We start from the raw sequence: 22,175 nt of genomic DNA, 5'->3' as shown, positions 1-22,175 counted from the left end.
CCAGCCGCTTCTTTAATCCTTGGAGGATGGCTCTGTTAGTGACCTCTGTTTGACCGTTGGTCTGAGGATGGGCCACTGAGGAAAATTTGTGCCATATGCCCATGTTTGCTGTAAACGCTCTGAAGGCACTGGAGTCGAATTGTCTGCCATTATCTGAGATGAGTACCCTTGGTATTCCGAACCTGCAGATGATGTTGCCCCATACGAAGTCTATCATCTTACGGGCTGTGATTGTGGGGATTGCTTCTGCCTCTGGCCATTTTGAGAAGTACTCCACAGCCACCACTACAAATTTCTTCTGCCCCATGGTCTTGGGAAAGGGTCCCAAGATGTCTATTCCCCACTGTGAGAACGGCCACAGGCTGGATAAGCTGGACTGAGGAGCGGCTAGAACATTGATGGCATTAGCAAAACTCTAGCATACATCACATCTCTTGACAAACTCTTCTGCCTCTTTTTTGACAGTGGGCCAGTAGTACCCTTGCCTGAATATTTTATTAGCCAGCGTTCCTGCTCCTTCGTGAGCTCCACACATTCCTCTGTGTATTTCTTCCATCACCTTTATTGCCTCCTCCGGGCTCACACATCGGAGCCACGGGCTGAATTTCCCCCTTCTGTATAAAGTCCCCTTTACTGCTTGGTAATTAGCGGCACGAGCTGCTATCTTCTTTGCTTCATCCTTGTCTTCAGAGAGCTTTCCCTTCTCCAGGTATTCCAGGTATGGGGTCATCCAGCTCTGGCTTTGCTCTACCTGCAATACAGTGGCCACTTTGTCAAAGGCAGGTGTGCTAATGTGTTGTACGTATACCTCATCAGGGAGTTGTTCTAGCTCCTCTTTAGACAATCGGCTAGGCAGGTCTGCCTTTTCATTCTCTTCCCGAGGTATTCTCTGATACCTAACTGTAATTCCCTGACTTTTGAGTTCGGATTCTATGGCCTTTGCCTTCGCTAGGTAGTTCTACATGGTAGGGTCTCTGGCCTGATATGCCCCTGTAATCTGATTGATCACCAGCTGGGAGTCACTATTTACCTCGAGGTCGGGTGCCCCTACCTCCATTGCTACCAGCATTCCATTTATTAAGACTTCATACTTCGCCACATTATTAGAAACCTTGAATTCTAGGCGTAGGGCGTAGCAAACCTTGAATTCTTCAGGTCTCTGCAATATTATTCCAGCACCACTGCCCCCAGCGCCTGATGCCCCGTCCACATACAGCTTCCAGCTGAATTCTTGAGAGGACTGCCCTTCCCTCTCATTCCCCAACTCTTCCAAAGATGACTCACCCCGTTCCATCTGTTCTTCATTGAACGAGCACTCTGCTATGAAGTCAGCAAGGGCTTGAGACTTTATGGTGGTCCGGGGTTGGTACTCTAAGCAATAGGGGCTAATATCGATGGACCAGGCGAGCATTCGACCTGATGTTTTCGGCCTATGGAGGATCTCACCTCGGCATCTTTGAGCACTTTGCTGACATAGAAAACATGCTTCTGCTCTCCTCCTTCCACCCTTACCAACAACAGCACTGACGACTTGTTCTGAGGCTGACGAATAAATCAGGAGCTCTTCTCCCTCCAATGGACTTCTAAGTACATGAGGCGAGCTGAGATAGCTTTTGAGCTCTTTGAAAGCTTCTCGGCAATCCTCGGTCCATTCAAAGTTCGGCACTTTCCTCAACTTCTTAAAGAATGGCAAACATCTTTCTGCCGACCTTGACATGAAGCGATTGAGCGCCACCACTCTTCTAGTAAGTCTTTGGACATCCCTCACGTAGGTCGGCTCGGGCATATTCAGAATAGCTTCCCGGTCCATTCGAAGTTCGGCACTTTCCTCAACTTCTTAAAGAATGGCAAACATCTTTCTGCCGACCTCAACATGAAGCGATTGAGCACCACCACTCTTCTAGTAAGTCTTTGGACATCCCTCACGCAGGTCGGCTCGGGCATATTCAGGATAGCTTCCACTTTCTTCGGATTAGGCTCAATGCCTTTTCCACTCACCATGTATCCTAGGAATTTTCCTCCCCTGATAAAGAAGGCACACTTCGCTGGGTTCAGCCTCATTCTGTACTGCTCTAGCACCTCGAACACCTCCCTCAGATCCACTAAGTGCTGCTGAAAAGTCGGACTCTTCACCACCATATCATCCACATATACTTCGACATTCCTGCCGATCTGATCCTTGAAGATTTTATTCATCAATCTTTGGTATGTTGCCCCGGCATTCTTCAGCCCGAAAGGCATGGCTTTATAGCAGTAGGTCCCATCTTCCGTTATGAAAGAGGTTTTTTCTTCGTCTGACCTGTCCATTGGAATTTGGTGTTAACCAGACATAACATCCAAAGACGACATGTAATCAAATTCGACCGTAGAATCGACCATTTTATTAATATCAGGGAGGGGGTAACAATCTTTGGGACATGCTTGATTTAGGTCAGTGAAGTCTATACACATCCTATATTTGCCATTGGCTTTTTTGACTAATACAGGATTTGCTAACCATTGGGGGTACATCACTTCCCTAATAAACCCGGCCTCCTCTAGCTTTTGTACCTCCTCCCTAGTGGCCTGTTGCTTCTCCCTTCCTACCACCCTTTTTTTCTGCTTCACCGGCCTGGCCTCTGGGAGGACATTCAGCTTGTGTGTCATCACTCTGGAGTCAATCCCGAGCATATCAGAAGGTTTCCAGGCGAAGCTCGACGCGTGACCTCGGATCAGGGCCATGACTTCCATTTTCTGCTCTTCAGTGAGGCCAGCGTTAAGACTGAAGACCTTGTCTGTCTCTGCTTCTGATAAGGGAAAGGTCTCCAGCTCTCCGACTGGCTCTGTTCTGGCCTCTTTTTTCTCATCTCGGACCTCCAGAACTTTCGAGTCAAGTTTCTCTCCTGCTGAGTTTGGCTCTGATACTGTGGCCAGGTACACTGCTCTGGCCTCTTCCTGGCTTCCTCTGACTACCCCTACTCCCGCTTCTGTTGGGAATTTCATAGCCAGATACCTGATGCTGGTTACAGCCTCAAAGTCGAACAGCGCAGGTCGTCCCAGTATTGCGTTGTAGCTCAAGGGGAGTTTGACTACTAAGAACACCGCATGATGAGTGCGAGTCCTTGGCGCTTCTCCTAAAGTGAGGGCCAGCTTTACCTTCCCCTCCACTGGTACTGGGACTCCCCCGATCCCTTTGACTGGGCTTGGTCCCGAACCAATTGCTCCTCAGGGATTCCCATCTGCTGGAAGACCCGGTACGGCAGCAAGTTCACCTTACTCCCGTCATCCACCAAAATCTTCTTAACCCGGTAGTTGTGGATGACGGCTTCAATAACAAGGGCGTCGTCATGAGGCATCTGAACACCCTGGGCATCCTCCGGAGAGAAGGTGATAGTTACTGGAGAGTGCTCAACTACCTGCATGACTTCTGCGCTGCTGCTTTCCCCATCTCGGCCTCTCTTCTTTCCCCTTCGGCTCATCCAACCTCCAGTCCCCCCAACGATCATGTTGATGGTTCCACTGGAGCCATCATTCACCGGCCCTGCTCCCGTCCTCCTGGGTGCTTGTGTTGTTGGGTTCGGCTGAGGCCTTTGCCCCTCCAGCTTCTTCACAAAGTTCCTGAGGTGTCCCCTCTTGATCAGCCTTTCGATCTCACTAATCAGCTGGTAGCAGTTGTTGGTATCATGGCCGTGGGTGCGATGATACTGACAATACTTGTCAGGATTTCGTTGGTCTGCTTCTGCCCTCATAAACCTGGGCCATTGTAGGAACTCCTTATCCTGAACTGCCATGAGCACCTCGGCTCTGGATGCGTTGAGCGGGGTCAGGTTCTCCGAAATACGCGGAGGGAATGGGTTTTGTTTTGGAACCCGAGGAGGGAAAGATCTCTGGTCTCTCCGGTCCCAGGGCTGCCTGTAGGGCTCAGGATTCTTTCCCTGCTTCTTCTCATGTCTCTCCGATCTCCTTTCCTCGGGGGCTTTTCCTCTGTCCTCCGCCCCCTTGGCGAATCTACTCGTTACCAGGGCGTCATCTTGCCTTATGTATTTCTCCGCCCTCTTCATCAGCTCTGCCAGCGTGGTGGGGGGCTTTCTGCTTAACGAGCCGAAAAACTCGGGGGAGGTCGTCCCCTTCTGCATGGCCTCCACCGCTCTCCCCTTATCCAGCTCGGGGATCTGTAAAGCTTCCGTATTAAAACGGGCAACATACTCCCTCAGCGACTCGTCCCTTCTCTGCCTGATCGTCTCCAAATAGCTGGTATTCCTATCTGCTGGTACCTCGGCTATGAACCGGCTAATGAAGGCGTTGGCCAAATCCCCGAAGCTCCTAATACTCCCAGCCTCCAAGCTGTTAAACCATGCCCACGCCGGCCCCGTAAGCGTCGTTGGAAATACCTTGCACATTAAGGCATCTGATAAAGTCTGCAACTCTATGAAAGTCTTATAGTTCAAGACGTGCTCCCTGGGGTTTCCGACTCCATCGTACGTTGCCATAGGTGGCATCATAAACTTCTTGGGGACAGTCTCCTGCTGCACCCACTTCGAGAAGGGTGAAGAGGTGGGTAATAGAGTCTGGATATGGTCTTTCATTCCTAACTCAGCCAGGAGCTGTTCCCTCAGCTTCTGCAGTTTTTTATCTACATTTTCTTCTTCTTGTCTGGGCCTCTTCTCCTGACGATACTCCTCTTCCTGCACCCCACTCTCAGTCCTCCTGGTTGTTCCGGCAGAATAACTGGTTGCCTCGTCATTTTCTATCAGCTCCCTCACCCTTCTTCCATGGACTCTAGCTTCAGGTTCATCTTCTCCTCCTGTTCTTCGCCCCCCTTCTCCGGTTTATCGGCTGATAGTTTGGGGGTGGTTGAAGGTGGGCTGGGGTTCATTGGTTCGAGGTTCTTCTACTACCGGCGTCACATTCATTGGGGTGCTAAGACCCCTTTGTTGCATCATCTACCCCAGTCAGTGGGCGGTGTTTTGTAGTTGAAGGGCCATGACTTGGAGGTCTTGGTTGGATAAGACAGTTCCATATGCGTTCCCTGCCAAACCCGGCGAGGGGTTGAAGGGGATTGGTGTTTGGTTGTTTGGGGTTGCGGGGCTGGAGAAAGAGAACTGTTGCCCCTCCTGAACAGAGTTTAGGTCATTGGGGGTGTTAGTTGTTTTCATTATGATTGGATCTCAGTGGGTATTGTGAGAGTGGAACTTCAGCGATGAGAATATCTCCTTCGTTCCCACAGACGGCGCCAATTGATAATCTGAGATCCAGAAAAGAAAAGGTCCGGCTTTACAAGGGGTCTCTCTACTAAAATCAAACTTTGTTTGTGAGGAGGGTGTCTCCCTTTTTTATCCCGCCTTTCCATTGGCGTGTCACGACCTTTCTGCCACAGGACCACACTTGTTGTCGTATGGGTCCGTACGTACGGATAACGCAGCGACCCTCCCTATGTCAGGCGGCCATTTAATTCCCTCCGGCGCGTGATTGGACAGGGTTGAAGTGACCATGCCTATTGTCCTTTCTTCTCATGACAGGGTTGGAGAGAAATGGACTGATCCAGGTGGAGATCCGGTCTTAGGGCCCACTGGGCTGGGCCGGTCTGACTGGGGGATCTGGGTGGACTCTAGTCTTAAAGCTGAGCGGGCTGGTCTTGGTTCATTCAAGAGACCGGAGGGCTTCCAAGTGATGAGTCTAGTCTCAGACCAGAATGGAAAAATCCAGCGGTCATCAGTATGTAAAAATGTACATAATTAATATATATATATAGATATAATTTTTTATAATATATAATATATTTTAAAAATTATAAAAATATATATATGTATAAATTGATTATCGATTCGATTTTAATATAATTTTTTATAAAAAATTAAAAATTATAAAAATAAATTTGATTTAATATAATTTTTAATATTTAAGTATAATTTTTAAATTCGATAGCCACGCAGGGTCTCACTGGTCCATACCGTACCGAACGCATTCTAAATGTAGAAAAGGACGGTTGGAGAGGTTGACTTCTGTGGTCAAGAGAAAAGTCACAATTGTCTCGTGGGCATAGCGCGCCATCCTGTGGGCTCCTTCATCTTCATGACTATTGAAAATAGTGTTACAACTTGCAAGGAAAATTAAATTGCCCCAACCCACTACACTTTCGTACAAATGGACATATTTCAGCCGCGTTAAGTAAACTAAAAAATAATTATTTAATAAAACTGATAATTTAAAGACAAATTAATTTAATTTAAAATTTTATTAAAATTTATTATAATATAATAATTTAACCATTTAAATTTTACTTTTTATAATAATTTAAATTTTAATAATTTATAATGAGTTTTTATAATTTTATTTTAATAAAAGAAAAAATTACTTTTTAGTCCATGAGATTTAACGTAATTAACACTTCTGTCCCTCTATTTTGGCGACTCAACACTTAAGTCCCTCACTTTTTCTTCTGTTCAAATTCGTAGTCATTCCGTTCAAATAACCATTTGGGACACGTGAATTGACAAAATTGACCCTCATTAAAAGTTCCGTTATTTCAAAATCACGAAACTCAAACCCAATGCCTCTTCACTGTAGATGATTCTTTTTCTTCTTCTTCACCATAACTCCTACCATTTCTGCAACTTCTTCTTCTTCATAATTCATACCCTTTCTACAACTCTCAAATAATGCGTTAGGGAGAAGAAATATGGAAAAAAAAAAATCAATAATGTCAAAAAGAAATAGAGAAAATATGAGGGAGAACAAAGATGAAAAAGAGAAAAAAAAAGAAAAATTAACAATGTTAAAAAAAATAAAGAAAATATAAGGGAGAAAAAAGATGAAAAAGAGAAAAAAAAATCAACAATGTCAAAAGGAAATAGAAAAAATATGAGGGAGAAAAAAGATGAAAAAAAGAGAGAAAAAAAAAGAGGAGAATTAACGATGGATAAAAAGAAATGGAGAAGATATAAAAGAGGAGAAAAATAGGGATTTCACGTTGAGAGGAGGGTATTTTTGGAAAAAATTATCACCTTTCACCTTTGAATCTTTGATCAAACGGCTTAAATGGATGGAAGGACTATGATTTTGGACGGAAGAGAAAGTGAGGGACTTAAATGTTGGGTCGCAAAAATAGATTGGTAAAATTATTAATTATGTTAAACTTTAGGGATTAAAAAATAATTTTTCCTAATAAAAAATTATAAATTGAGAATATGTCATTGCTGAACAGAGGTAAGTTCAGTTCAAATCGAAAAAATTGATCTTATTGAATTAATTTAAAAATTCAGTTTGGTTTTTTATTTATTTTGGTTCGGTTTGGTTTTTAATTTTAGAAATTTTGATTATTTCGGTTTGATTTAATTTTGATCAGAACAAAATCGAAAAAATCAAACCGAACCGATTAGTATAATAATATGTTATTTTCAATAATATTGAGAAATTAAATTAAAATTAAAATATTTTAATTAAATTTTAAAATACTAAAAATAAAATATAAAAAATAAAAAATTTATTAAAAATTAAAATTGATCAAATCGAATTGAATCGAATCAGATCGATTCGATTCGATTTGATTTCTGATCAAAATCAATTCGATTTGATTTTCATAAATACTAAAATTTTAATTTTTTTATTTATTCTCTTCGGTTCAATTTTAAAACGAACCGACTCAAATATTATACTTATACTTTTTTAATAAGTGAATTTCATTAAAAACTTTCTTTCTAAAAATGGAAAAAGCCGTTTCTTTACCGTCGAAATTCCGCAGATTGTGATGCCAATAATTTGAGGAAATGTTTCTTTATTCTAATCGAAGAACCAAATAAAGAATCATCGGAATCCAATTCCTTTACCGACACTAAAAAAGGAGAGATTTTCGTTTCCACAATCAAGAACGAGAGATCTTACAGAGGAGGTCGAACGAAACCATGGGGAGTACGTCACTTTGATGGTTGTACTCAATTTTCTGATGGAGACAGTGAGAGAGTCGTTTTAAGACATTAAATAGGTGGTTGTTCACCTACGGCGGCATTTAAGGGCGGATGCACGCTGAGTATAAGGAAGATATGAGCCTTCTAAAATTTTCTGAACTATATAGGGGTATTTAAGTAATTTTATTAATTTTAAATAAATAAAAGCAAAATTATTATTTAATTTCTTTTTTTTTTAGAATTCATTGTTTTATCTTTATTCGAAAATTATATAATTAAAATGTATTTATATTTTTATAAAATCAAAACTCTTAAATTTTTTTATTTATAAATTTATTAATATGTCTTAAATATTTATATTATTTATCCATATAATTTTAAATATATGTATTATTTAATATTTATAAGTTTAAATATTCATACTATTTATTTTTTTAATAAGACCAAAATAAATTGAATAACAGTTTCTTTTATTAGAGATAAATTAAATAATTTAATTTATAAAATATAATAAATGAGTAATTTTAATACAAAAATAAATTAAGAAATTTTTTAAAAATTCATAAAATTGATAATAATTCTCTCCTAAATAAAATTGCAATTCTAAAAATATTTTAAAGCAATCACCCTCCTTCTTTTTTAATAAAAAAAATTATTTCTAATTTTAAAGACTTCAACTTCAAATATTCTATTTATTATTTTAAAAAAAATATTTAAAAAATAAGTTCTTCATTATTATTTAATTTATTTTTAAACAGTTAATTTTTATTATTAGAAGTGACAATTATTTTTATTTATTTCTTCTTTGTGATGAATTTATAAAAATAAATTTTACAATTTTAGAAAAAATAATTTTAGCTATGGTTAGATTATTGAATAGGCTTCATATACTATTTAGATTCAGAATAAAAAATAATTCTAGAAAAAATTAGTTTAATAGGTTCTGAATTAAATTATTAATTTTTTAAAAAGAACTTTAGATATAAATAAATCAAATAATATTTCTGATTATATTAATAAAATTAACACAATCAATTTTAGGGAACTTCACCTTCAAACCTCTGCACGAAACTGGTCCGGGAAATTAAATTGGCAGGCTCCACTCTTCTTTGAAACGAGTGGATAGACTTGATTTCAATTCAATATCTTTATTTAGTTAATTTTGATGGATAATTAGATTTGATATATAGGAATTTCCTTTATTTTTTAAAAACAATTACATATAAAAAAATATTTTTTAAAAATTGTTTCTTATAAAAAATAACTTATTTTTATTGTTTAGTTGCAATATTATAACGTACAGAATTTTCAAAAAATTATGTACAAAAAGTCTTATAATATTAATAAAATTTTTAATATGTATATTCATTTTCCTTTTAAAAGATAAATCTACATATAAGTTAATTTCTTTTGAAATATATTTATATATAAAAAATATTTAAAAAAAATGCTTTTTATAAAAGCAACTTAATTTTAAGTATTTAATTATGGTAAAAATATATGAAAAAAATTTCTAATTGAATTAATTATAAAGAAATTTAAATATTTAATTTTAAAAATATAAAAATCAATTCATAATTATGCTAAAATTGAAAATTTAAAATATAGTTTATTCTTTTGAAACGATTAATGTAAACATATTTATACATGCAATACTATTCCTTTAGATAATATATTTATTTATATAGATTTCGATATGCAATATTTTTCATTACGTCATAAATATATTATGTCAACATTAATGTTAATAAATGTTTTTTTTTATTTATTTAAAGAGACGGAAATTGAAGTATTTAATTTAACACTGTTAAAATTAAACCTGCGAATGCGATGTATTCCCTTTATTGCGTCCCATGAAAATGGTTGGGGAGAACCGTAGAATAAGCTCATCATCACATAATCTAACCACCTCATCCTTTGGGAGCGTAACCATGACCACCCTGCTCATTTCCCCCTCACTCCGGCCCCATGGTAGGACCAAAACCTGACCGGCTCCACCTGCTGGTTCCACATGATAAGAAACACCAACAGCTTCATAACCATCTTCAAATACAGCCAAATATGGATTCACTTCATCCAATCTATAACAAATCAGATCACAACCGTTCATCATAGGATTAGATTTGCAATCTTTAGTTGTCAGCCACTCGATCAAATCCATGATCCCATCAGTGTCCATCTTTGTCATTACTTCTTCAATAGCATGTGTTGCATTTATTAACGAATTGTCATCTTCTGAAGAGTCTGCATGGACCTTATTATAAACCATGCAATTGCCGAAGAACCCTTTGTCTAGGCCCAACACATGTCTCATATCCAAACACAAACACATATCAGTGAGCCCATTTCTTCTTCCCTTAGCCTTGCTTATGCAAGCCCAAAAGAGCCCAGCTAGTGCCTGGAAGGGTGATGGGTCTGGGTGGTCAGGTGTGGTAGTGGTTCGAGCCATGGCTATGCAGGCTCGGACCATGGAATCTGGGAAAGCTAGAGCTATGGTTGCATATCTTGTTGAAGTGACCGAATTTGGATTCTGTGCAATGGAATTGTAGTAGTTGATCAAGTGGGTGTAAGGCTGGTGGTTGGGGTTTTTGTTGGCAGGTTTCCGAGGAGGCAATGGGTGGAAAAAAGGAGGATTAGTGATTTTTCCAAATAAGGTTGTGTCAGCCCAGGCCTTGATGAACATTGTGGCACAAGTGGGATCAGCTAGAAGGTGGGAGCAGCTCAAGCCAATTGATAATCCACCTTCTTCAAATTCTGTCACCTGAAAAAGCCAAGAAAAATATGAAGTTATATATTATCAATACAAATAATAATTGAAATAAGGTATTTTTTAAAATTGAGAAAATAATTATTTATTATTTTAAAAGCTGTTAGTAAAATATACCTGAACATAGAAGGTGGACCAAAAGTAAGGCTTATGAAACATTTCTTCCCAATGAATAAGCTTGAGCTCCTTCTCTCTGTCTACAATTTGCAGCCACTCCTCTACGCTTCCCTGAGCTCTAGCTTCCACCAATCTTGTTCCTGCGTCATTACACTTGATCATCCAATGTCCTTGTTCATCTTTCAGCAACCTTCCAGTCACTGTCGGAAAACAAGTGAGCATTTCAGACATGGATTCTCTCAACTTCTTGGATATTTCTCCAGGCTTCCTTCCTTTTGGAGTTTGAAAATAATACACAATCCTCAGGTGGTTTTGCTCCATAAGGCGATCAAGAACTGATAATGGGTGGAATTTTCCTGGTTGCACTGGCTTTGTGCTAACGACAGTGCGTTTGCAAATGTGTGTTACCTCATCAGCCATTGTTGATTTGAGAGTTTTAAGGTTGTTCTATATTAGTTTGTGTTCTTTCACAACTCTCTGTGTGTGTGCAATTTATGGGAGCAGATGGTTGTGGAAACGTGGTTCAAATGGCCTTATTTCAAGGTTAAGTACCAGAAAAGAAAACTAACCTTTGTACATTTGTGGAAGTGACATTTTCATGATTCATTCAATCAAGCTCATTAATGAGACAACCTTTTACACAGTGCAATTAAAAAGCCTTAAGAAATGAGAAAAAAAAGGGCTACTGGAGTCCAGGCTCAACAATCTAGCTCTATACAACAAGCATAGGAAGCCTAAGGCCCACTACGGGAAATCTAACGGCGTCGTTTATTTCGTTACCATTTTAAAACTTCCATTAAAAATTGTCGTTTTTATTTTTTTTAACACGTGCCTTTCAATCGTACGCAAGCCGCTCGTGTTATACCCCCTTCCCTCCGCCATCACTCTTCTTCCTCGGGCGTAATCGCGAAAACATATCGGAGAAACCCTGAATCCTCAATCCGATCCATCGGATCACATTGCAGAGGAGAAGTAGACAATGTCAGGATCAGCCATGGTGGGAGATGCAAGCTCATGGTCACGCGCGTTGGTGAAGATCTCTCCTTACACATTCTCTGCCGTTGGCATCGCCATCGCTATCGGCGTCTCAGTCCTCGGCGCTGCCTGGTACTCTGTCGAACTCGTTAGCACGTTCTTCTGTATCTATACGTGTTAATTTTACTCTTATCTCTAAATAATTTGTTTATATGATTGGCGTTGATAGGGGGATTTACATTACTGGAAGTAGTTTGATTGGAGCTGCAATCAAGGCCCCTCGCATTACTTCTAAAAATCTCATCAGGTAACAATCCCTAGGTTTTCTCAATCCTTGTTCAATACCATCGTTGGGTCTGCCCGGGTGTTTTCTTCTTCTTTTGATCCTGTAACCCTAAGTGTTAAGATTCCGAATTTTAAATTCAATTGATTTAACGTCTGGTTTCCTGATTTCCTTATCTGCCTATTTTATGAATTAAACTGATGCTTTAATTTATAATATATATTTTTTTTCCTACTAATAATTATGATTTCATTTCAAAGATTCATCCGCACTGCAGTTTATTGAATATGATGAATCTTTTGGACTGTGGAAGTTGAAGATAATCCAGAACAAATTAGCTGAATTGGAAACTGTTATTAGACCTGGTGATGACGTGAATGGACAAGGAAGCAAAGTTCTCATTCTAGTAAATTTGATTTTTTGGAATTAACTTAGCTGGGACTATTCAGAACATTAAGAATGAATGAATTGGCAAAGTTTTTGAAGTGTGATTTATTTGGGGGAATTGACGATTCCATTGAATTGTATGTTTATTGATAGTTTTATAGGCTTAGTATTAACATGCTACGCATTTGCTTGGAAGCTAGATCATCCATATTGTATTCTGTAATTTCAAATTTTCTGGTAAATGCTCATATTTGTGGCATTGCAACTGCAAAGTATGTGGTTATTCTGATTCTGATATTTTCTAACCAGGAATGCTGATGAATCTCATTTAATCATCTCTTAGCATTTTATGTATTTCAGATATTGGAATACAAGTGAAGTGATTTTAAATAGTAATCTGATTCAATGACCTACTTTTCTCAGTGTAATCTTTTGTGAAGCTGTTGCTATATATGGTGTTATTGTGGCAATTATTCTACAAACAAAACTGGAGAGTGTTCCTACTGCACAGATATATGCACCAGAGTCCCTTAGAGCTGGATATGCAATATTTGCCTCTGGGATCATTGTGGGCTTTGCTAACCTTGTCTGCGGGTATGTCCTGATCCTCATATATTTTATAATGAAGTATTTGATATAAACAGGTAATGCCTCAGTATAATGATATATATACCTTGTTATGACTTGTATTTTGGGAACAGATTGTGCGTAGGAGTAATTGGAAGCAGTTGTGCGCTGTCTGATGCTCAAAACTCCTCACTCTTTGTGAAAATTCTTGTGATTGAGATCTTTGGTAGTGCACTTGGGTTGTTTGGAGTGATTGTTGGAATAATTATGTCAGCTCAAGCAACATGGCCTGCAAAAGCAGTGTAATTGTTGTTCTTCCAGATCATGAAAAATCAGTTGCAGCGAAGTGCAAAATATTTATGTTATGCCAAGCAGACTGCGTATTTTATTCTTTTAATATTTCTTGGTAGGCATGTAAAAACTGATGTGGGAAGAGATGCTGTCGCCTTTTTCTTATAATTCTATTCTTAGACTGCATTTGCCCAGCTGAAAAATAAGATCTTGGGCAAAGAAGTAGTGAATTTTGAACATATGGGTGTTTTAATCTCCGGAGGGTAGTTGTTGTGGTCGCTTGCATGAGATGCAGGGATGAATAGATGCCCTCATGATTGTTGATTTTGGCCTTGTAGAGTTGAAAGCTTTAAAAGGATATGTTTAACTTACCAGTTATCAGTAATAAAGGGCATCATTTTTAAAGCCTAAAAAGAAATTCTCTTGTGAGGCTCTATTTTTCTTTTTTCTCCTATCTTGTTCTATTTCAGACTTTCAGGACCAGTGAGATTCATTTCTCCACCATGGTTAAATTAAGATTTGCCTTTTAAATACTTTATTATCTCAATCCCTAATTTAAATTTGTAAATCCCTAATTCACTGAATACTAAAAATTTGAATGTCATAGGTGGAGCATCATTACTTTTGGTTTTAGCCAAGTCTCTGAACCCCTAATACTCTGAAATTCCTAGAGCATCATAGGTTTAGTGAATTAGGAATTTGCAAGTTTTAAATTAGAGATCGAGATAATTAAGGGTTTCAAATGACAGACCATTAGTTATTAGAGATTTTTTATGTGTATTTAACTTATATTAAGAAAAAGAGAGAAATACCATCTAGGTATACAAAATTAAAATAACTCAAAATTATTTTAGTTTTAGATATAATTATAATAAATTAAAAGTGTGGTTTTATTATACAAAATTTAAAATTTTATTTTGACGATGAACATGAATAGATATAAATATTTGATTTTTTTAAGCATTTTTATTATATTTTAAATAATAATAATAACAATAATAAAACCTTTTAACCTAATCGGAGCCTTATTTGGTAGTGTTTTTGGTTTTTTTTTTTTCTTTTTTTTTTTTTTTGCTTTTTTAAGAAAAAACTTAGTTAGTAGTTGAAAACATAGACAAGAGGACAAGGAGTTAGCCCAATTAAAAACAAGAAGTGGCCCGTTATCGTATTGGGTCTAAAAGTGTAGACAAGACAACGTTGCGGCTTAGGCCTTTGTAGGCCAATCTGTAATCGTAGTTTTCACGGCTGCCAAATAATGCTTTGCAAAAAACGAATCAACTGGAAAGTTACAGCCACTGCGTCTGCGAGAGAGAAACCCCAGTTCGGCAATTCCCAAACTGCTTTCTTCTCTCTATATATACAGTAATTTTGTAAATCCCTTCCGACAAGTTTTACGCTGTCGATAGCAAATGGGGGCAGGGCGTGAGATGTCGATATCGCTGGATGGAGTGAGGGATAAGAATGTGATGCAACTCAAGAAGCTAAATACTGCACTCTTCCCTGTTCGATACAACGACAAGTATTACGCTGATGCCCTTGCTTCCGGGGAGTTTACTAAACTAGGTTTCTTCCTAAACTATTTGCTTTTCATGCTTTTGCCCTCTTAAGAACTTGAATCCGCTTTTGGGTTTTTCTTATTCGTGTAATTTTTATATGTTTTTGTGGTTTGCTTGGATCTTGCTGTTGATTTATGGGTTTTTGTTTTGCCTTGATTTTGGGAAATGTTGATGCTTGAGGCGTGATATTATGAATAATCCTTTCGTTGAGGAAATCTGTCAAGTTGACAATAGTGTTTTAGATTGAATGTGGATTAAGTAGCTAAAATGCATGCTTCAAAAAAAAAAGAAAAAAGTAGCTAAAATGCAAGTTAGAAAGAAGACTTCTCCACCTTGATTTTGATTATTTTAGTGGTTTTTTATTGTTAGATTGAAGAGTACAAATATCAGTGTGCTTCTATTTTTCTTCAATCATATTTCATGTCACATTGGCTCAACTGTAATGGTAGGTTATTTTCCAGCTTGGGTTCCTAATTGTGTTGCTTTTGATTAATGCTGCAGCCTGCAGTCATCTGGTTTCCCCACATTATTGCACGTTACTGCCCTCAATGATTTCTCTTCATTTTTTTTTTTTTTGCTGTTTTTCAGTTTTATAGCCTTTCTTTAAATCTCTATGCCTTATTGTATTGGATTGTAATGATGCTGCGCTCTTGGCCCCTCTTCTCGTTGCATCATGAATGCTCGGCACTCTGTCAAGTGAGCCTCATCATCTCAAATCCCTTATTGGCAAATTCATTTTTCCAACATTTGGCTTATACCACCGAGTATTGCATGTTGTTTCCATTATCCGCTGTTTGAGATTTCATCTGTTTCATTTCAGTGCAGTATTAAAATATTATTTTAGTAGTGTTCTTCATGCAATATCTGTTCAAAACCAGTTTGAGCACTTCAAAATTATGTCTAAAAGTGTGCAGAACATATGTTTAATATCCATTGTTGATATTACAGAGGATTGATGCTTAGAACTGTGTGTTATGGTGTTTATAACCAGTGGTACCTGCATGTCATGCAGACATGGAATACCACATAGATAAAACAGCGCACATAGCAAGCATATCATGACCCCATGTTTTCCATGTCTTATTTTATTGCTTCGGGCAACAACACTATATTCTGGGCGCAGCAACATTCCGTTAAGAATCAGTTAATTCAGTTTTCTGAAAACTCTGTGATTCTACTTTGTGTTCAGCATATTACAGTGACATTTGTGTTGGCGCAATTGCATGCCGGCTGGAGAAGAAGGAAGGAGGGGCTGTTCGTGTTTACATCATGACATTAGGTGTTTTAGCACCATATCGAGGCCTAGGCATTGGTGCGTAGAGTTGAACCACTTGCACAAATCATTCAGAGAAAAGTGTGCCAGTTCTATAAATTTCTTTAGCAAAAGAAAACTACTCCTTGAACATAATAAGTTCTTTCCAGAAATTTGAAATTCCTTTATATATTAACTGATTTCTGGCCTTCTTTTTCCCTCTAATTCCCGTTTCCCATTTAGGTTTTGGTAGTTGTTATCAGTGGGGCCACTTTCCAAATCCCATTGCTGAAAAGTACTCTAGCTTATGAAATTGTCTCCCTGAATTAGAGTGAAAGTTTGTGAAAGAAGTTTTGGCAAATTGACAATACTGAGAGAATGTCTGGATTGTGCAGGTACAAGGCTGTTGAATCATGTTCTTGATCTCTGCTCCAAGCAAAACATTTCTGAGATTTACTTGCATGTGCAGACAAACAATGAGGATGCCATCAAGTTTTACAAGAAATTTGGATTTGAAATCACAGATACCATCCAGAACTATTACACAAACATTACACCACCTGACTGCTATGTTCTTACCAAATTCATCACTTGTCAAACAAATAAATGAACAATGTTGTAGGCTTCACTGTAAGTTGGCAGTCCTTGATTTTTCTTGCTATTATTTGAACTGAGCTTGGGATTAATTATACAAGGGACATCAGAATCTGATTGGTGAAATGACTTTAACAGTTCCTGTATGATCTGTTGGACCAATGACCTATAAATCATTATGGCTTTGAAATTTTGTGTTCTATTGAGTTTGAAATCATATTTGCTATTGTGGGATTGGATGATAGAAGCTTAAATTGTTCACTTCCCCTATGAATAGAAACTTTGTAAGATGGAGCATTGCCCTTCTATAACTGATGTATAGGCAAGAGAAGCCAGCCAGAGGATGGCAAGTGCACTGAATGAGTATCTAGCTGTAAAAAACAGACTTCCTACATGCTTTTGTGAGGCAAGAAAGATCAAAAGAAGACATCAATGCTCATAAAACCACAGAATATTTTGATTGAACGGTGGCTAGATTTAAACAAAGATGATCTAGTTCCACAAACATGATCCCTTCAAGCTCTCGCATATCTATTATAGAGATTACCAGCATAGCAATGAAACTAATTAATGACCAGCCTTGAATGAAGCATGGCTCTACAGCTATATACAGTTAGAACCAAGAATTAGAACCACTTCCATAAGAGCTCACTTGAAAATTAAAACATCATTCAGTTACCAAGTAATGAAAAAAAGAAAACATCAAACCTCTTTCCCTGTGCCCAAGTAAAACTCGATAGGTTGAATGGTGAAAAATCCACCTGAACCTGTCAAACTGCAATAATGGTGGCCGTTGATAGATGTAGGAAATATGGCATCCAATGAAAAAGAGGGCAAAAAAAGCATCCAAAAATTTACTGACCTGCCCCAAGTCAAAGAAGGGTCCAAATAGGTTGACATCTCCAATGGGTTAAATCCAGCAAACTGTCATTGCAACAGGCAACAGCAATCAAAGTCACGATTTGATGAAATGACACGAGTTTTCATTCTCGAATTCAATTCTACATATTGAACAAGAAAATATTTTATTCTTACTTGTAGTTCTTCCAATACGAATTCAGATTAATTAACCCAATGAATTCGGATGATTTAAAAAAAATTGTATGTCAACATAAAAACACTCCCACATTAAAGACGATGAAAGTGTTTTTCTTTTTTTACACTTTTGGGAGAAGGGGTGGTTGGGTTAAGGTCTCTATCATCTCTATTCTCTCAACTTTATGTGCGTATGCCATTTTCTAATGCTGAGTACTCATTCAGGCATTGGAGACCTCACCACAACTGAAGGGAACTAAAACACAAAAGCAAATAGAAGAATAATAAAGCAGCATCATGGAGTGGTTGATCATTCTATTTCAATGCATGAAGCTGATGCTGCATTGCTTCTTCTGCACTAATTTAACATACTATCCATAATACTAGTAGTAAAATATTGCTTTCAAGTGCTAATTTTGCAAGGTCAGAAATTTTGCATAGTGTATCTATTGTACAATTATTTCATTTCCTGACAAAGCTAGACCAGTAACTATGCGGGTCAGCAGGAAGAAATGGATATTTTCTTCTGATGCTAAGCATGCAATTCCTGGACTTGGAGGGACTGCCATCTGTTGGTTTAACATGGAACTCCACTGAAACATTGCTCACAAACATGGAACTATGTGGTTTAGTGACGCACACATTAAATTTTTATTTAGCTAAACCAATGAAAAAAATTCTAACTTTATAATTTCTTTTTAAAAAAAATGAAAATCTTAGCTTATTGACGGCTCTTGCCTCCTTCCTTGTGTTGGTCACTGGTATGGGTGACGGTAGAGTGCCTTTAAGCAAGAAAGTGCACTGGTTCAGTTGTCTGAAGACTGAACTGAAAGGATAAGTTGCTGGTTCTATTTCACAGAAATGGGTTTGCAATCGTATCACCATATCTTCTGAATTGGCGTTCACTAAAGAAGATCAACAGTAACACGGTTGCAATCAGAGCAGCTTGCAAAATTACCTCTTGGCCTCAGTTTTGTCTAACTTGAAATTGATGCTTACTTAATCAAGCAAATTACCCAGAAGATAAATTTATCAAATCAAATTAAATTTTCAAGATTGAGTAATTTATGCAGTAATTGCAGGATTAATGGGGAAGTTTTAAAAATGGGATTGAAGATGGTCCCTACAATCTTTGGCTTGGAGCTGTGGCGTCGGTTAAAGTAAGCAGATTTTTTGCTGTACAGGGTTTCATGTAGAGAAAGTTAGCAGAGAAACGACAGGGTACTTCCACAGCTTTAATCATAAAAAGATGGAAGGTCGGTCTGCACGTGAAGTGTCCATTGGTTTAGTGGGTTTGAGTTTGGTGGTCCTGTCCAGCAAATCTACATCTGGGAACAGCTCACTGGGCCATTGCTGCTCTTCCTTTGCTGGATCTTTTTATTTTCCTGCTCTTCTTCTTTTTAGCCTTTGTTTGGGAGTACAATTTTCAAAAGTAATAGACAAGTTTTTTAAGGTTTAAAATTCTTAAACAGTTGGCCGAGGATGGTGTTTCAAATTTTGAAGTCGATATTCTCCTCGGCCGGCCACAAGTTGTGAGCCACGACTGGTTCTTTTGGCTGCCTTATTTAACGATGTCGGGACCCATAGGATTAATAATCAACTAATCTTTTAAAAATTATTTTAGAACAAATTAATTTAAGTTAATAAACTATTTCAATTGTTTTATGTGATTATTATTTTTCTTTTAAAAAAATTAAGCGGTAGAAAGTTGGAAGATTTTAAAATTAAATATAGTTATTTTAAAATTAATTATGGACCGTGGTTCAGTTTTTCGTTCTCTATATTTACACTTTTTCAAATTTAATTTAATTTTAAATAATTATAATTTTTTATTAAATTTTAAAATTTCATTCATCAATTAAAAAATTTATTAGGTATGATTATTTTTCTATTTAGAATAATATTTTTTTAATTTAATGAAATTTTATTAATATAATTGATATATTTGCTTAAACAAAATAATTTTAAGTATAATATTTTTGGTTTCAAGTAATAATAATAATAATAATAATAATAAAATACTAATTATGACATGGAAACATCTGATTGGTGGTAGTAATTGGACTAAATCCACGTGAGAGGCTCAACTGCTCAACATTAGAGAGTTTTTAAGACATCTCAAATCAGTTGATTGTTACAATTTGAAGAACGTTAAAAGAAACTCTCCACTCTCTCGAACCTCTGTCGTCTTCTTCTTCTCGTTTCTCAGACATGGAAGATTCCCAGTTTCTTCCCAGATTTCTCATTCAAGTTCCAGGTAAGCTTTTTCTTTTTTTCTTTGCTTCCTATTCTCTTTTAGTGGATCTCTGATTCTTTTTTCTTTCTTCTGTCTTTGTTTCTCAGAATGTGGTTGAGATCTTATCATAATTTGATAATGGGTCTCTCGTTTTTGCAGGGATTTTAAGGTTCTTGTAATCTGTTGCATTGTTTTATCAAGAAAACTTTTTCCCAGTTAGACCTTGAAAATCTTAGCAACACCCATATCCTAACAATGTCTGATTCAAATCTCAAATCGCCACCCTTTGTTCCTTCATCGTCGTCTAGGAAACTCCCAGATTTTAAACAATCTGTGAAGCTTAAATATGTAAAGCTTGGTTACCATTACCTTATCACCCATGGAATGTATCTGTGTTTATCGCCTCTTCTTGCCATTGTCGCTGCACAGCTATCTACATTATCCGGCCAAAATCTCGTTGATGTATGGGATCAGCTCAAATTCAATTTCATATCTGTGATTCTATGTTCAACTCTCCTTGTGTTTCTGTCGACCGTTTATTTCCTCACTCGCCCTCGCCCTGTTTACCTTGTTGATTTTTCATGTTATAAGCCTGATGATTTGAGAAAATGTACTAGGCAGATTTTTATGGAAAGGTCTCAGTTAACAGGTACTTTTACAGAACAGAGTCTTGAGTTTCAAAGGAAGATTCTTGAAAGGTCTGGGCTTGGTGAGTCAACTTATCTCCCTGAGGCTGTTCTCAACGTTCCTCCAAATCCATGTCTGGCAGAGGCAAGAAAGGAGGCTGAGATTGTGATGTTTGGTGCAGTAGATCAACTGTTTGAGAAAACGTCTCTGAGACCAAAAGATATTGGGATCTTGATTGTGAATTGTAGCTTGTTTAATCCAACTCCCTCTTTATCTGCTATGATCATTAATCATTATAGGCTCCGAGGGAATGTAATTAGTTATAATCTGGGTGGAATGGGTTGCAGTGCTGGTTTGATATCAATTGATCTTGCTAAAGATCTTCTTCAAGTGCATCCTAATTCTTATGCATTAGTCATTAGCATGGAGAACATCACTTTGAATTGGTATTTTGGGAATGATAGGTCAATGCTCCTTTCAAATTGCTTGTTTAGAATGGGAGGGGCTGCAATTCTGCTTTCAAATAAAAGATCTGAGGGGTGGCGTTCTAAGTACAGATTGGTCCACACTGTTAGGACTCACAAGGGTTCTGATGACAAATGCTTCTCTTGTGTTACTCAAAGAGAGGATTCTACTGGGCGCATTGGAGTTTCTTTGTCCAAGGATTTGATGGGAGTAGCTGGGGATGCTTTAAAGACTAATATCACTACGTTGGGCCCTCTTGTTTTGCCAATGTCTGAACAGCTTCTCTTCTTTGCCACATTAGTGGGGAAGAAACTTTTCAACATGAAAATTAAGCCTTACATCCCAGATTTCAAATTGGCGTTTGAGCATTTCTGTATCCATGCTGGTGGAAGAGCTGTGCTGGATGAATTGGAGAAAAACTTGCAGCTTTCTGATTGGCATATGGAACCTTCAAGAATGACACTATATCGATTTGGTAACACTTCAAGCAGCTCTCTTTGGTATGAATTGGCTTATACAGAAGCCAAAGGAAGGATGAAAAGAGGGGACAGAATGTGGCAGATAGCTTTTGGGTCTGGATTCAAATGTAACAGTGCAGTTTGGAAAGCTCTGCGGACCATAAACCCAGATAAGGAGAAGAATCCATGGATGGATGAGATAGACCAGTTCCCAGTTGATGTTCCCAAGGTTTCAAGCATATAGAGGTGCTGGAAGTGGTTTCTCATTTCTTTGCAGGGCAGGGGTTTCTGGGGATTGAAGCAGAACACTTTGAACGCATGAATTTTTTTCGCATCTCCTTTTGCTGCAGATTTATTTGGGGATTGTTAACCGTATTAGTTTCCTGTTTAAGCTGTGAACTAAGGAATGAGGTGGTAACTAAGGATGCGATTTGGTTTGTAATTCTTTTTTCTTTACTAATACAATGTCGTCTCCTTGGCAGTGTTCATTGACATTCAATTTACATTCTGTCTAAATCCCATTCATCCCATAGCAAACAAGACTTCCAAGCTTTACCTGGTTATGTGAGACTTTAACGCTAAACTTTTGACAGAATTGAGAAAGCTTTTTGTAGTTGTGAAATTTAGCAGCGGAAATAGATTAAGATCCATTTTTGTACTCTGTCTACACACAACGGTGTAC

General features: G+C 37.7%; 5 protein-coding genes across 5 annotated transcripts; 3 read left to right on the top strand and 2 right to left on the bottom strand.

The window, feature by feature from the left end:
- Positions 1 to 3,131: 3,131 nt before the first annotated feature.
- Positions 3,132 to 4,469, bottom strand: LOC110610967. Its single transcript, XM_043954720.1, has one exon. It carries the CDS (start codon positions 4,467 to 4,469, stop codon positions 3,132 to 3,134), a length of 1,338 nt encoding a protein of 445 aa, XP_043810655.1.
- A 5,227-nt stretch (positions 4,470 to 9,696) lies between these two features.
- LOC110610964 (protein ECERIFERUM 26-like) lies at positions 9,697 to 11,187 on the bottom strand. Its single transcript, XM_021751045.1, has 2 exons — positions 10,768 to 11,187; positions 9,697 to 10,644 (listed from the first exon to the last, which is right to left on the bottom strand). The coding sequence occupies exons 1-2, from the start codon at positions 11,185 to 11,187 to the stop codon at positions 9,697 to 9,699; spliced, it is 1,368 nt and encodes a 455-aa protein (XP_021606737.1).
- A 411-nt stretch (positions 11,188 to 11,598) lies between these two features.
- LOC110610413 (V-type proton ATPase subunit c''1) lies at positions 11,599 to 13,684 on the top strand. Its single transcript, XM_021750325.2, has 4 exons — positions 11,599 to 11,874; positions 11,972 to 12,049; positions 12,836 to 13,006; positions 13,114 to 13,684. The coding sequence occupies exons 1-4, from the start codon at positions 11,747 to 11,749 to the stop codon at positions 13,283 to 13,285; spliced, it is 549 nt and encodes a 182-aa protein (XP_021606017.1). The 5' UTR covers positions 11,599 to 11,746; the 3' UTR covers positions 13,286 to 13,684.
- Positions 13,685 to 14,501: 817 nt separating this feature from the next.
- Positions 14,502 to 16,872, top strand: LOC110611804 (N-alpha-acetyltransferase 50). The gene is made up of 3 exons (XM_021752292.2): positions 14,502 to 14,833; positions 16,016 to 16,138; positions 16,474 to 16,872. Exons 1-3 carry the CDS (start codon positions 14,680 to 14,682, stop codon positions 16,686 to 16,688), a joined length of 492 nt encoding a protein of 163 aa, XP_021607984.1. The 5' UTR covers positions 14,502 to 14,679; the 3' UTR covers positions 16,689 to 16,872.
- A 2,933-nt stretch (positions 16,873 to 19,805) lies between these two features.
- On the top strand, positions 19,806 to 21,981 carry LOC110611803 (3-ketoacyl-CoA synthase 11). Its single transcript, XM_021752291.2, has 2 exons — positions 19,806 to 19,964; positions 20,103 to 21,981. Exon 2 carries the CDS (start codon positions 20,199 to 20,201, stop codon positions 21,735 to 21,737), a length of 1,539 nt encoding a protein of 512 aa, XP_021607983.1. The 5' UTR covers positions 19,806 to 19,964; positions 20,103 to 20,198; the 3' UTR covers positions 21,738 to 21,981.
- Positions 21,982 to 22,175: the final 194 nt, after the last annotated feature.

This window comes from Manihot esculenta, chromosome 3 (assembly GCF_001659605.2).
Source record: "Manihot esculenta cultivar AM560-2 chromosome 3, M.esculenta_v8, whole genome shotgun sequence".
Lineage (NCBI taxonomy): Eukaryota > Viridiplantae > Streptophyta > Magnoliopsida > Malpighiales > Euphorbiaceae > Manihot > Manihot esculenta.
The sequence above is the reverse complement of the archived record's forward strand: the minus strand, read 5'-3'. Positions and strand labels throughout refer to the sequence as shown.

Excerpts from the sequence above, each read along its gene's own strand:
- LOC110610413 (XM_021750325.2), top strand. The coding sequence starts at position 11,747 with ATGTCAGGATCAGCCATGGTGGGAGATGCAAGCTCATGGTCACGCGCG. Across the intron at positions 12,050-12,835 it reads ACTTCTAAAAATCTCATCAG|TGTAATCTTTTGTGAAGCTG; the intron begins GTAACAATCCCT and ends TACTTTTCTCAG. Across the intron at positions 13,007-13,113 it reads TTTGCTAACCTTGTCTGCGG|ATTGTGCGTAGGAGTAATTG; the intron begins GTATGTCCTGAT and ends TTTTGGGAACAG.
- LOC110610964 (XM_021751045.1), bottom strand. The coding sequence starts at position 11,187 with ATGGCTGATGAGGTAACACACATTTGCAAACGCACTGTCGTTAGCACA. Across the intron at positions 10,645-10,767 it reads GGTCCACCTTCTATGTTCAG|GTGACAGAATTTGAAGAAGG; the intron begins GTATATTTTACT and ends TGGCTTTTTCAG.
- LOC110611804 (XM_021752292.2), top strand. The coding sequence starts at position 14,680 with ATGGGGGCAGGGCGTGAGATGTCGATATCGCTGGATGGAGTGAGGGAT. Across the intron at positions 14,834-16,015 it reads CGGGGAGTTTACTAAACTAG|CATATTACAGTGACATTTGT; the intron begins GTTTCTTCCTAA and ends CTTTGTGTTCAG. Across the intron at positions 16,139-16,473 it reads ATATCGAGGCCTAGGCATTG|GTACAAGGCTGTTGAATCAT; the intron begins GTGCGTAGAGTT and ends TGGATTGTGCAG.
- LOC110610967 (XM_043954720.1), bottom strand. The coding sequence starts at position 4,469 with ATGGCAACGTACGATGGAGTCGGAAACCCCAGGGAGCACGTCTTGAAC.
- LOC110611803 (XM_021752291.2), top strand. The coding sequence starts at position 20,199 with ATGTCTGATTCAAATCTCAAATCGCCACCCTTTGTTCCTTCATCGTCG.